Source organism: Melospiza melodia, chromosome 1 (genome assembly GCF_035770615.1).
Source record: "Melospiza melodia melodia isolate bMelMel2 chromosome 1, bMelMel2.pri, whole genome shotgun sequence".
NCBI classification, from domain to species: domain Eukaryota; kingdom Metazoa; phylum Chordata; class Aves; order Passeriformes; family Passerellidae; genus Melospiza; species Melospiza melodia.
Window position 1 is genome coordinate 114,464,545 of NC_086194.1, and position 14,720 is coordinate 114,479,264.

The 14,720-nt window shown below is 34.6% G+C and overlaps 1 protein-coding gene across 7 annotated transcripts in view; it reads right to left on the minus strand.

The window, feature by feature from the left end:
• The window catches only part of ZNF236 (zinc finger protein 236), a 74,493-nt gene that overhangs the window by 24,397 nt on the left and 35,376 nt on the right, over positions 1 to 14,720 (minus strand). For 6 of the 7 annotated variants that reach the window (XM_063165101.1, XM_063165080.1, XM_063165118.1 and 3 more), the window contains exons 12-21: positions 13,533 to 13,736; positions 11,607 to 11,751; positions 9,129 to 9,389; positions 8,618 to 8,868; positions 7,898 to 7,999; positions 2,855 to 3,006; positions 1,624 to 1,730; positions 1,348 to 1,499; positions 1,019 to 1,231; positions 204 to 483 (exon numbers count right to left, since the gene is read on the minus strand). In XM_063165101.1, coding sequence (XP_063021171.1) covers positions 204 to 483; positions 1,019 to 1,231; positions 1,348 to 1,499; positions 1,624 to 1,730; positions 2,855 to 3,006; positions 7,898 to 7,999; positions 8,618 to 8,868; positions 9,129 to 9,389; positions 11,607 to 11,751; positions 13,533 to 13,736 — 1,867 coding nt within the window. The remainder of the gene's footprint in view (positions 1 to 203; positions 484 to 1,018; positions 1,232 to 1,347; positions 1,500 to 1,623; positions 1,731 to 2,854; positions 3,007 to 7,897; positions 8,000 to 8,617; positions 8,869 to 9,128; positions 9,390 to 11,606; positions 11,752 to 13,532; positions 13,737 to 14,720) is intronic. The other variant, XM_063165119.1, reaches the window with a different exon arrangement.

The following is a 14,720-nucleotide window of genomic DNA, read 5'->3' on the forward strand; positions in this document are numbered from 1 at the left end:
TAAATATGAAAGAGCTGGATTAGTCATATTCAGAATATGTAACATTTTGACACATTTTTGAACCACTGTGAAAAAGAAAGATTTATGTAAATATTACTCAAACTTCAACTTGGGCATAAAGAGTTATATGAAACTGTAATTCCTAAAGTTTCTGGTGAACTATACAGCAAATTAAAAACATATGAACATTTTCCATTCCTCACCTGACTAAATCACTGGGTTTTTTAAAGCTTTTGGGACAATAGCTGCAACAGTTGGCATATTTGGGCTCTGCTTCCAGTTCTGCTTGCTTATCTTTCATCTCACTAATTCTGTCTTTCTCTGCAGCCGACTGGACAAGAACTTTTTCTGAAACAGTGGCACTTTCTTGAGGCCTAATCTTTGCCAGTTCTGCTGTCTCTTCTTCTGTAAAAGTTATGACACCAGGACGAGATTTTCTGGAAGTTCTTTCAGAGCTTTCATCATCATCTTCAACACATGCAACTATTAAGTAAAAATAAAAAAAAAATACTAATTATTAAAAAAAAAATCAAACCAAAATAAAAACCACATTTCTGTTTAGTTTAATCTGTCAGCTTAAGTTACAAAAAATAGAAGGGTTTATTATTAAAAACACAGCCACTACATTTTGTGCTTGGACTTGCACTATTATGGACTTTAAGCTCTTTTAGAGGTCTAACTACTCATGTCTGCACTTAACTTAAAAAAAAGCTGGACTTATAATTCTTATCTTTATAATAACTAACACAGGTTAAGTAATACAGGACAAAATATCTACTTCAGTGACATACTAAAACAGCTATGTTACATACAATACCTTTACTGTGCTGGACAGATCCTGCAAAACTAGCTTATTTAAACAATTTATATTTGAGATTTCAGCAGTTCTAAACAGCAGACATAATCCATGCTGGAAGGTTATTTTGTACCATTACTGTTATAGCATTCATGTAATCCACCAAAACATCTGTATTTCTTATGTAGTAAGGACTGTAAAAGTAAAAATGAAATCATTTACCTCCTCCTCCTGTATCTGTAGCTGCTGCTACAGCTGAGGAGACTGCCTGATGTTTTTTCATATGTTTTTTGCAGTGAACAGTTGTTCGAAAGCTTTCATCACAGAATGGGCACTTGTAAGGCTTCATGCTCATGTGAGTTGCCATGTGCCTCGTAAGGCTGCCATTAGTTGTGAAGGAAGTATTGCAAATGCTACAGCTGAATGCTTTAACTCCTTAAAGTAACAGAAACAAATAAGTAGCATGCTATTTGTTTAAATTTACTCACACAGGACATTTACAAAACCCAAACATGGGTTAAGCTAACATAGAGCTGGTATACTCTGTTTACCTGTATGAGTCTTCTCATGTGACTTAAGAACTCCCGAGGAAACAAAACCACGGCCACAGAGTTGGCATTTGTAAGGTTTCTCACCAGTATGTGATCGTACATGTTGCTTCAAATGGCTGGATTTCTTAAAACCCTTGTTGCAATATTCACATCTATTAGAAGAAAATAGTTTTTGTTAGTTTCATGTAATTATTAGGTATAATAATTACATAATAATTACATGTAATAATTAGTCATTCAGGAAATTCTGTGACAAAAGCTAGAAGTGTAAAATACCTATACGAACGCCTACTTTGATCTTCATTATCCTCAAGAAAATGAGGCCTTTGGGTGTGCAATTCAAGTTCTTCCTGTGGTGACTGGTCTTGCATCAAGCGAGTGGTCTAAAAATCAAAGCCTCAAGTGAATTTCAGTAACACAGTATTTAAATATAGTCTCACAAATAGGCAAGAAAAAAATTACAGCATTTACAGTCAACACAAGTAATTAAATTTATGCTTTCATGCATTTTGAAAGGAAAATTAAGAGTGCAATATAATACCTCACTCTTCCATAATGAGAAGGAAAGTATAAAAATGTTCAGCTACTGAACTGGAATAAACAGACAACATAGTACACTTACACTTCCCTGAATGTCCACAAAAATGTATCTAAATTGTCTACATTTTCTAGTCTTTGAGGAGTTAAATTTAAAACTAGACCAGCCATTTTAAATACTGAGTAAGCAGCAAAACACAGTGCTGCTGACAAACTTCACTACTTTCTGAACACTCCTGTAAGTAAAAGTCACAACAGAATAATCCTTGAGAGCAAGAAATTTCAAAACTGAAGACAAGGAAATTCTGAAGCCTGTAGGCTGAAATGACTCAAACTCTTCCAGATCCTAAAATCCACATCAGTTCTCTGACAACATTTGCACTTTGCAAACAAGCTTCAAGGGACAGCAGTTCCTAGAAGTCATCTTGGTAAATACATTACAACAGATTGTCTTCATGCTAGGTACTTCTAATGTCATAAAAGTTAAACTGTATTTTTAGCAATTGAGCCTTTTTACAAATTTAACCACATGAGAAGCATGCAAAAACATCATACACTGCATTATGCAAGCTCCATGAATGATGACCTAAAGATTTGTAGTGCTTTTTTTATTGCTTGATCATATGTGTCTATAAACATATAGATTTAATAATTAGAAGAGAATATAATGAAATAATGTTAAATTATTTCATAACATTATATCCTCTCCTTAGTTTTAAAGTCACAAGCCAACATTATAGTATTTTTTTAGGTCTAGAGCATCAAAGCATGCACTTCCTTTTCAGAAACTGTAGTCAAAGCACTTATCCTCTCCTCACGTTTCTAATTTCCAGTTGTTAAACATAAGCAATCTAGAGAAGAAATCTCAAAACTTTTCTGACTTCTTGTTTTACCTAATCACCAACGAAACAGTGCAAGGAAGTCACAACTGAACACAGAAAAATTAATCCTGCCTTCAAGTAGTACTTACTACATTAATAGTGTCTGTATTTGGAACCTGAAGAAGGGCTGGTGGATGATAACTCGTTGAAAGAGCCTGAGATTCAAGTGTGCTTGAATCCTGCAGCTGTTGTACAGCTGGAAATTGACTCTGTTGATTGTAGCTGTCATTCACAGTAAAACCTGCCAGAAATTAAACAGTCATAAACGTGTAAAATACACTGATTTGGATTTTGAATAACACCACGCTTTTCTGAAGACTACCTTCAAAAGAGAATAAGTAGCATTACCATATAGTAATAGTTGTACTCTTCACTGTTGAGCATCAAAACACACACAAGTTTCTGGCATCTACGTAATAGGCATAACAGGGTTACTTACCGTTAGCTGGAATTCTATTGGAAAATCTCCTCCACAGAAAAACACTTTTTGAAGTTCCTTCAGGGTGCCACAATTACCTTAGAGCCATTGAAATTTTGAATTTCTTGTATGTAAGCATGCATGTGTCAAACAGGTTGACCCATCTCCCTTTATCCACGTTGGTACCACACTCCCTTAACTACACTGGAAGCCGATCACAAGGATGCAAAGCTCAGTGGGGAGGATGGCGGGTGAGTGGAGGAGATGACCCAATAGGAGAACTCCAGTTTCTGATAAAGTAACCCCATTTTCTCCTACTTTGGATCTCCTCCACATAGCCCCACTCTTTAGATAATAGTAAAGTAGAGCCTCTCAAAGGCAAACTGCAAAGTAAAAAAATAAACACATTTTTATTCACATTTCTGGTATAAAACCCTGAAATTTTTATTTGGTTTTGTTCTCCTGAAATAGCAGGTCTTAATCATCTTTTCTAAATCAAAGAATGAAATGATAGCACCAATTATTGAGAGCCAGGTAAATACAGCTCAGATTGCAGTGGTTTTTGACACTATTAGAGATGTCCTTTTATCAACATTTTTAAATCTTAATACTTCCAGTATTAAAAAATAACCCATAATGTCATGTGGAAAAAAATTAAACCACAAGTATCAGTAATTAATGTATGGGCAACAATTTCAGTACTTCTGTGCAGTTTGCCTTTAGTGGACAAAAAGGGTGAAGATTATGAACACAGGGTAGAAACAAACCCACATCAGATGACCACAGCATCAAAGGCCAAAAAGCAATGCTTAAAGAATGTTTTTGAGCAACAGTAAAACAAAAACCTGGATCTGTTGAGTTTAAGCAGAAATGTTCCCAAAAGACACTTTCCACAGCAGAAGAATATTGTAATCAGTAGAGAAAAAAATCCCTATTTGTATGCTACTGCTTCCATCACAGAATGAAAACTCACAAATGTAAATAAACCTTGAAAGCATTATTAATTCGGTCATAACTAATCACCAAACTTAATGCTGAAACTCGCATATTATTCTCTCTCCTAGAAGTACTACAAGAGTACAAGGAAAAAAAGATCCTAAAAGCTGGACTTTGTACCTCAACTGGCTTTTGTGAAATGACAAAAAAGTAGCCTGAAGGAAGCAATGAAACCTTCGGCATTGATAAGAGGGCTGCTGATTTCTACTTCTCAAATTAATTATAGAAGTATCTTTATAGAAAAATGACGTTCCCATTACATAGGATGAGAATTCAAAAAAACAAGACTCAAGAAACTGAAGCAAAGTGATGTTACTTACATGCGCTATATAAAAAACACAACTACTAAATATACTATGTAAAAACCTGAAATTTCTTTTTTAATCAGTAGGTGTATTTTATTAGCTAAGAAGGAAAAAAGAATTTACTGTACTATGACCTATTTCATTTCACAATGTTTGAATGAATTACTGAGATTTTGAAAAATTTCCCAGAATCATAAAAAATGCCCAAGAAGAGCACCGAATGCAGAGGTACTTGAGATTTGAGAACAAACTGAAGAAAGAAATGCTACTTCTGAAAGTAGCTTGGGAATAAATACAAACCAAAGCTGTAACAAGAATATACACGATGCATCCCCATTTTGCTCAATTCCTAGCATAAGGGTCAATTTCCTCGCAAAATTTAATAAAGATCTGACAGTTTTGAGCATTCTAAAAGCATTTGCTACTGCTGTATTATTTCTACAGAACAGCACTAAAAAACCCCATACCACCAAACACCAGAACCCAGACATTCAGTCTGAGAAAGAAATTTCACAACCTTTATTTTCTGCTCTTGTTTTCATCACAGTATGTTGATTCCCAGAAGCTTTTGATCAATCTTAAAGGAACAGAGAGTACCTTAAGCTCTGTACAATAAGGGCAGTCTCTTACTACACAGTTCTTCTAAATTTGGAATTGGATTTGGTGTTTTTCAGTACAAGTAATCATTTGTGTAGCTTGGGATTTTTTTGGCTTTAGGACATCATCCAATCTTTTATCTTCAATATTAACAAAACATAGCAAAAACCAGAATATTCTGGAAATCATTTAATCATAGAAAGATGTGTCTTGCCTGTGAGAATGAGAAAACAACACTATGATAGTTTGTAGTAAACACAATATTTAATTCAGAAGAAATTTCACACCTTTACTGACAGATCTAAACTAACACTATAAACATTGACATGAATATGTGCATCTCAGTAGGGATCAGTGACTATCAATTACTTGTTCTGCAGGTTTGCTTCTTAGGCAAAGGCAACCAGCTGGACAGTACTGACTGCAAATATGTGGAAACTGAAAGATCAGTATTCTAAGTCCTGAGATTGCAGAGCAGCTTCTTAGGAAAGCAAACAGCATTCTGGTGGTACGGGTATGTTTGTATGGGCTATAGAACTAACAGCATTTGGGGACTTCTGATTTTTCAAGATCAATTGCCTATCACCACTATTTGAATTATCATTCAACCATGCTTACTGGGACAGTTTTAAAGGAAGCAAAGGTGATATCATTTACATTTGCTGACAGGTAACCCAAAGACAGTTTCAGATAAAAGACACATTTTTTGTTCTGACTTCACTGAAAAGTCTTCAAATGAAGATGAATACACTACAAAGAACTTAATACACTACAAAGAACTTAAGTCCTTGTCCTCAGCCTCCAAATCTAGCTCAAATTCATAATCTGATACTGCAGCACCCTCATAGGATCTGCACTTCTTTACATGTCTGAACATACGAAGAAAATAACCTATCGGAATAAACAAGAAATTCAACAGAAGTATTATGAACAAACCTGAAAGAAGAAATAAAGTTCTGCCAGGTCTATGCAGACCTAGAGATTACCCTCATCTGTCTAAAATGCAAAGTTGGGGCTTTTCCCTCAAAAAAAGAAAAAGAAAAATCAAACAACCTTTCAAAGACTTTTTTTTAAACTCCTACATAATTTTATTAATAAACACTGAATCAAAATATTTAATCAAGAATACAGCCCTATAAATATAAAGAATAAAAAAAGACAGTGTTTTAAGCTTGAATGTTCTGCCTAGCTGATAGGAAAAAGGAATTAGGAGCATGAAGCACAGATGCAGACATAGGGAGAGGGTCGACCAATTTAACGCATGCATCCGCGCAAATGCTTACCTACCTGAAATTCAAAAATTTTGAAGGGCTCCAGGATCTTCAAGGAAACTTCAAAGAGTTGGGAATCTGTGGATGAGATTCCAAGTAGAATAGGAGACGTCTTATACAAATGAGACTTTAAAATACCCACACCACACATGTTCTGCTTCTCTGAACCAATTTTACAACATATTGATGATCAATCTAGATTTCTGATGATGAAAGAATTGGTTTGTGGGTTCTAGGAGTCTTTCCCCTCCCCAAGAAATCATTTGATATTTACATAACACAGAAGATACACATACACAGAAACTGAAGCTTAAATAAGATAATAAAACAAGAGTCACTTATTGGGTTTATAAATTCTAAGGCACCACTAAAAAAATACCAAATACAAACAACCACCACTCTTCAAAATAATGTAGAACAAAAGGCTGCTTTTTTTTCCATAGCGTCTTCTCATTCATTTGAAAAACTGTAAAAGTCAACCAATGAAAATAATAATAGTATTTTAAGAGGATCTGCATCAGTCTTGTTTAATAAAGGTGGAGACTTTAATTTTCTTTTCTTAACACGCAAAGCAGCACAACCTAGAGAATTAAAATTGACAAATTATACTATTTCTTCACAGTGTGATACAACTTTCTACAGTCAATTAAGTTTTCACAAATGATACTATACAATTAAAAAGGAATGAAACTAAGAACAGAGAAGTTTGTGCACATAGAATACCAATTACTGGTTATCAGCTACAGAAAGTTATTTCCTGGAGTCAGAAACAAGGAGATCAAGAGATAAGCCAGCGATGTTTCCAAATCAAAACAAATGAAAACCCCTTGAACATTCCTCACCTCAGCAACAGCCCCCCGCCAGAAAACCCAAAACAACCACCAAGAAAACCCCAAAACAAAATTAGTAGCTTCATATTATATAACAATTCAAGAAATTCAGCTGTGAAAAGCAAAAAAAGGACAGTCATTTCTTTACTATTAGCAGGCTACACACACTTACATATATTTCTCTGTATTTTAGGGGGAAAAATAGTTTCCAAGTGCTTACAATCTCTTAGTTTGCTAGTTTCATTGCTCTATATAATATAAAAAGAAACCATTGTGCATAGGTGAAAATATGATTTTTATGTGACTATATTTTGCATTGTCTTTTTCCAAAAATGAATCCCAGTAGCTACTCACTCAAATCTTAAGACTGTGTTTCTGATTATCTCAGGTTATGAGCATGTATACCAAGGGAGAAACCTGTGCAAACTGCCTACTGCCACAGCAAGTTCAAACACAATCAAGGAAAGAATATTACATGCTTGACTATAAAACCCATACTGTAATAACTAGACATCGGCTCATAAAAGCAAAAAAAAAAAAAATTAAGTATTCATAATATTCTACCAAGTACAGCTTCAGAATGGTAATTTTTTTCCAAGTTCTCTGCATTGCAGTTACTTTAACTGCAGACGCCCACTTTAAAAATGTTTATCATAGCTATGCTGTCAAGCCAGATTTATAAAACTACTTTTTACCTCCTTTATTTATTACTAACCTTGTGATAAGCTCTGTTGATCAAATGGCTGCTGTGTTATAGTCTGTTGCTCAAACTGAGTGATGTTCTCCTGTAAAGCATGCTGGGATGTCACAAATCTATCTGAAATGGGGAAAGGAAGGAGAGGGAAAAGGGGGAAAGAAAGAAAAAAAGATGTAATTAAATGTATATTTCAGTTGTGTCAAAATCCCCATATTTTACAGTCATTCAAATTTTCACATTAAAAAGAAACCAACCAATTATTAGCTAAACAGGTATTTAAATCTTTGTTCATAGTACATTTTATTAATATTCCCCTGTTGTACCTGATAACTCATTGCACCATGAAAAAGAGCAAAGCAAAACCAAGATACTTTGTTCCACTATTAGAATATGGAATGTTCACCTCAAATGACAGGTATTACTTTCTAAGTAGACAGTGCTTTCTAAGGCAGTGCTTTTTAATAATCAGAGAACTGACACAGTAAGGTTTTGTGGATGGATAATTTTTTTCTATATTTGTTTAGTAGTTTTGTTTGCAAAAACTAAAGAGTGTAAATCCTAATTTTTTATACTTTAATAGTAAATGTAAACACCAATGAATGAAACTGTACTATATATTTTAAGAATATAGTAAGTAGCCTTTATTTCATGTATTTTTGTAGTTCCTGTCAAGAAGCAATTATTTGAGAAATTGTAAACATACCTCATTATAAACCTTATCATATTTCAAATACTCACCCTCATCTTGCTCTAAAGGCTGATCAGCCAATTCTTGTTCTAGTGCTGTTTCTTCTGTGCCTACTACTGGCTGCTGGTCTAACTCTAAAATAGCCTGCTGATCTGTTGCAACAGTTTCTGACTGCTGCAGCTCATCACTTTGAATCTCCACCTGCATTTGTGTAGAAACATGAATGCTCTGCTGATGTACTGTAGAATCATCTATTGAAGAAGACTGCTGATTCTGCTGAAGTTGCTGTGCAAGTTCATATCTACAAAGTAAGGTGAGAAAGTCTTTACGGTTTCAGTTAGACATTTATCCTATTTATATGAACTATTTTTTATTTTTACTGTACACCACAATTTACTATACCTGCAAAGGTACCTAAGGTTTGCTACCCATAAATAAAAATCCTTATTCAAACATACAGCTGCTACACAGCAAAGCTGCCTTTCCAAAACAATACTTTCCAAGCATCTTTAAGGAATGGCTGCTGAATTACATTGGAAGACTTAAAAATTGCAAGCATACCTATGAGTCTTCATGTGTTTTTTACAGTTGAGTGATGTTTTGAACGTTTTCTGACAGTAGGGACACATATATGGTCGAAGGTCATTATGGATCCCCATATGTCGCCTGAGGCTGCCACCAGTAGTGAAGGCCCCGTTGCACACAACACACTTGAAAGCTTTCAATCCAGTGTGTGTTCTAATATGTGCTTTCAGAACTCCAGCTGACACAAAACCTCTTCCACACTGAGAGCACTTAAATGGCTTTTCACCTGTATGAGACCTTTTTAAGAGAAAGCAGAAGTTAAAATAGATTTAAACGTTTGATTTACAAAGTTATTAAAGGACTCAATTTTAAAATGAGTGAAATAAACCAAACTGATGTGACAGCTGTATGGATGGAAGAGGCCTCAACTAGGAAAAGCCAGAAATTAAACTTTATTAAGTTATAAACAACCTGGCAGGGCTAAAAACAATACTATCTGAGTAGTTTTAGTTATGTTGTACAGTCCAACCTCCTTTTCTGATCGTACTTCGTCTCCATCACAATATTTGGGTTTAATTCATCCATTCCAGATGGTGCAGCAGTTCTTAAGATTAGTGTATTATCACTCACATGTCCACAGAAGTTTGGAGGAAAAGACGTGGTTCTCCTTATACATACTACCACTACACTTAACAACAAAACTCTTGGAAAAAGAACTGTCTCTCATAATGCTATGTGAAAAAAATATTCAAGTGGGGAAAGCTTCTTGTTTATCAAAGTACATAGCACTCACTCTATCTTTCCTCCCAAAGGTGCTGAGGAGTTTCCCTTTAGGACTATGATGAGATACAAAACAGACAGAAGGAAAAGTTAGGAAATGAAATGGAATGCAACAAGAATTTTAAGGGTTACAACTGCAGCATCCCAGGAGAGAGCCAGAAAGAAGGCAATGGGAATGTTAGAAAATGGAGGATAAAAGAAGCAAGGCTTAATAAAATCAGGAAAAGTAAGGGACAGCTTATGATTACAGTAACCTTCAAAGTCTATAACCACCACATCAGAGACCATAACAAAGTATATGACAGACATTAAGATTACTCTTTTGCTACCAACACACACGATAATAATTAGCAGTAGGGTATCCTGACCTTCCTTGGTGTGCCTGGGGGATTATTTGACACACTATTCACAATCACTGCTCTACTGATTTTAAAATACCCCTAACTACAAGTTTCCCTCTTTTTTGGAGAGGGAAACAAGCTTTGTAAGCAATGATCAGCACTACTCCATGAGGACACACTGTCCACAAATTACCAAGCAAAGCAATTTAATAATAGCAGTGCCAATTTACAAAGCGCAAACATGTGACAAGAAAAAGTTCCTAATACCTCCACAACTCTTAAACAAAGCCAGGCTTCACTCAGTACTCAGTTGAAAGATCAAAGAAACACAGCAGCAGGTGATTAGTACCCACATTCTATTTTTGCATTTTCAGTATAACTCAAAATTATTTTCATTTAAATCAATCCATCTGGAATGTGTCTACAGAAGACAATGAGAAATCTAGGTAGGATATAACAAAAGAAAAGATGGGATATTGTAAAGGTTCCCTTCTTTCTTTTAAGAGAGCATATAAAACCCAAGAACTGTTTCAAGGCAATGTGAGAACTTAATACAGAACTTGATTTTCAAAGAGAGTATGAGGAGCTCACCATGATCTGAGCTAGAGAGAGTGAGAAAGCAGTACAGAGCTTACACTGCATAAACAAGCAGATTGCCACCTGCTTGTATGGACTCTTTCCTAAAATTCCAGTAACCATCTTTGGTGGGGCTTTTTCATATTTCTTCTTCTAGTTGTTTATAGTTCACAAGTTAGAGAGCACTGTTTCATACCTTGACTAAATGTTAAATCTAATTGCCTGTAAAAACACAACCCGATCTAACTTTGAAGCTACTCTTCTTCTCAAAACAAGACTGGATTAGTTACCTCCATTGGTTTTTCTACAGCCTAAATTTTTCTGTGACTCCATGACTGTGGTTCTAACAAGCACTGACTACACAGACCTTGAACTGAGATTCAAGGAACAAAACGATCCCCAGCAATATTTACTCAATTACAATTCTTTTAGCTTTTCTATACAGAACAAAAGGCAAATTTCCGTCTCAAAAAATAGGAGTTACATACAAAGCAGGCAATCTGGAGTATGCAATTACAAAATTACCACAAGAATTCACAAACAATGCTTTTTATTTTCTATACACAGTTTTGGAAGAAAGAATCCAAGTGTCAGTAAACTAAACTGCACATTGAACACAATAACTTATACTGCAAATAGCCATGAGTTAGTCCAAAGTCTCCTCCAACCCAACAACAACAAAAAAATCAATTATCACTGGTTCTGTGTTTAAGAGATGGTAAAAAAAAATCTTTTCAGTGAATACTTATATAAATTTAATGTCTTTCTACAAATTTGATATGGCATACACTTCCTTTCTTGATTGTGTTTATTTTACCTGATGTGCTGTTTAAGATGACAGGATTTTTTATAGGCTCGATGGCAATAGTAGCATTTGTATGGTCTCTCTGCATTATTCACAAAATTATTGTTAAAATAGTTTTGGAAGACCTGGCTATTCCTTGGGATTGGCTGGATAAGACCTGTATATATAAACACACAAATAGGAAAAACTGATTGGTAAAGTTATTCCAAAGATGCAATAGTCTGAAGAGCTAGTATTTGAAAAGAAAGTATGACTAAACTTGTAGTATCCAAAAATATAAAGAAAATGTGCATGTTTTCAGCATTTACTTAAAATTATGCATACATACAGCGTTACAGATATTATACTGTACGTGGTATTTTAATGGTAAGTTCTTTTATCCACATGTCCACCTCACTACAGTAGCAGCCTTGTCTAAAATAAGCATTAACTTTTTCTAAAGTTGACAGTTAAGAATTCATTGCTGATCCAATAATATCTTCTCCTTCCAACCTCGACCTTAGCAAATGATATTTAATCTATTTATATCAAGTAATATCAGGTATACAACTTGACAAATATTTAATACACCTTTTGGGAAAAGCATTGACACAGAGAACAATTTGCAGACTTTTTTTAATAGACTTTTAGAAAAATTAAGACTATTATAGAAAGCAAAATGTATTTCAACAGAAGTGCCACTCAAAGATTAACACTATTACAAAGTAACATTATTACATTCTTGACACCTCTAAAAGAACTATGATTCTTTTTTTGGGGGGAAGGAGTAAAACTGTGGAAATATTGTCAGGGGGTGTAAAAAACATGACACACCTTCTAGATAAACAGTAGAACTTATTTTTACATTGAACATTCTAATATCAGCAGAGTTCATGTGTTATCAGCATCCACAGGAAACAACTTCTATAGTATTTCTTGTTAATATTAATCTTTTTCCAAAAATCAGACTTTGATGGCGCAGATCTTAATTGTGTTGAAGGGGAGATTCTCTTCAGAATTGAGAAATGGGATTATGCTTGTTTCTGGGATTCACTCAAGAAAGAAATACTGCGTGATCTGTCTGCAGCTGTCAGCTAAGTTTTGTTTGCACCCCAAAAATTTAAGTTTCTTCTATATGATATCAAAATAACCCCTACTCTTGCTTTCAGTAACTCCTGGATGCAGTGAAAGCAAAAGGATGTTTAAAGAGTGATAAAAATTTATCAATATAAGATAAAGGTATTACCAATGTAAGATTCCACCATAAAAATGACTGTATGATAGATAAGCCAGGGGTTAGCATTAGCAGATTGTTCAATCAAACAACAAAGAGTAAACGCCTCACCCACTACACTGACCTCTACTGGACAACTACATATTGCTTTGTACAACTTCTTCCAAAAAGCAGTTTAACATAATCTTGTGACAATATTTATACAATAGAGTTATAATAACTGGATGAGTTCTCCCAAGCAGGCTCCAGAATTAAAGCTGCCTTTTTCTGAGATATGACCACAAATGATTACTACTAATTCAGTTGAGATCATAATTAAAACAAATACTTTAAAAACATGTAACAGACTGACTCATTATTATCTGTAATCTTTATCACAAATGTTGATTGAGACATGATCATCTTGAGAAGACTTTTGGTCATGAGCTGTCATCTCCTCTATACCAACAGTCTAACAATATTAAAATTAAACTCCTAATATAAAAATGCACATAGCTTCTTACTGGTAAGGATTATATAGTTTAACTGTAAATAAAAAATACCTCTCTTATTAATTCTAGCGCAAGCAAACTATAAAATATGGCACTTTGGTAAAGTTTTTGATGACTTATTTCAACAAGCATCTTTACAAGTGAGCTTTGAATGCTTTTGATTGATTAAAATGTAGCCTTTAAATTCCACTGAAACCCAAATCTCAAGAGAGCATGGATTTAGTTGCTCTTTACCTAAATCAGTTATGAGTATGGGCTCTTGCAAAGGGATGTCTGGTACTGGACCACTTGACTTTCCTACTCGAACTTTTGTGGGTTTACGTTGATGTCTCAGCTTTCTTAGCTCTGTGTGTTTGAAATGTGAAGTGATGTGAGTTTTCCGATGGCCCGATGTTCTGAACTTCTTGTCACAGTGAGGACAAGCAAAAGGCCTAACACCTGCAAAAGATAAAAAAAATTAGCTTACAATTTTATTTCCATCAACCTAGAAATGCAGCTTTAGAATACTGATTCTCTTTCCTGTAATTTTCTTTTTGCTTTCTCTCATAGTATTTATTGTAACACAGGTTTTCAAAATAGATGCATAAAACTCAATGAAAATAACAACAAATCTGCTGAATGGCTAATTGACTGAAACACATCACTTGAAGCAAGTTTGTTATCAAGACACTGGATGATGCAAAAGTGACAGCAAATTTCAAGTGCTTCAGAAGCTGTCCTAAGAATTGCACATGGCAGGTTAAAGTCCTTCCAAAACAAAATTTTAAAAAATTGTGAGAAAAAGGAATCAGCAAACACAGGCAAGTATGTTATATAACAGGATAAAAGAGAGGGAACAGGGATTTAACAAAGTTCAAAAAAATTCTAGATCCGTCTCTGAAAACATCAACTCTGTTTGATGGCAGTCAAAAAAGCATGCCAACAAAAGCATTAAGGAAAGACTTTTTTAATGCAAAATCCAGTAGAAATATCTCGAGAGAGATTTCCTAGAGAACTTAGTAAGTAAAAGACAGACAAAGCTGAACAACTTTGTGGCTTTGGTCAAGGGGAAATCTTGGACTTTAAAGGCTAGGAAACACGACAGAGTATTATGAAGACAGCTTTTATCAAGTTCAATCACAGGCAGAAAAAATGTAGAAGAATGGTTCATTCTTCACAATGCAATAAGTGAAACATTATCTGAAAGTATAGAGCAGCTCCATAAACACTGGACTACCTGTTTTCCAAGCTACCTAGTGCTTCTGCCACTCTGAATTAATCTGAATGTTTGTATGAAGTAAGCCTGACTTTAACAGACAAAAAATACCGGTTTACAAGTTTACAAAAAAAATAAGTGGAAGACTTTCCTCAGATGAACCAACATTGATATTTCATGGATGAAATACATCAAACTATAAAGCATGTTGGATCCCAAATGCACCT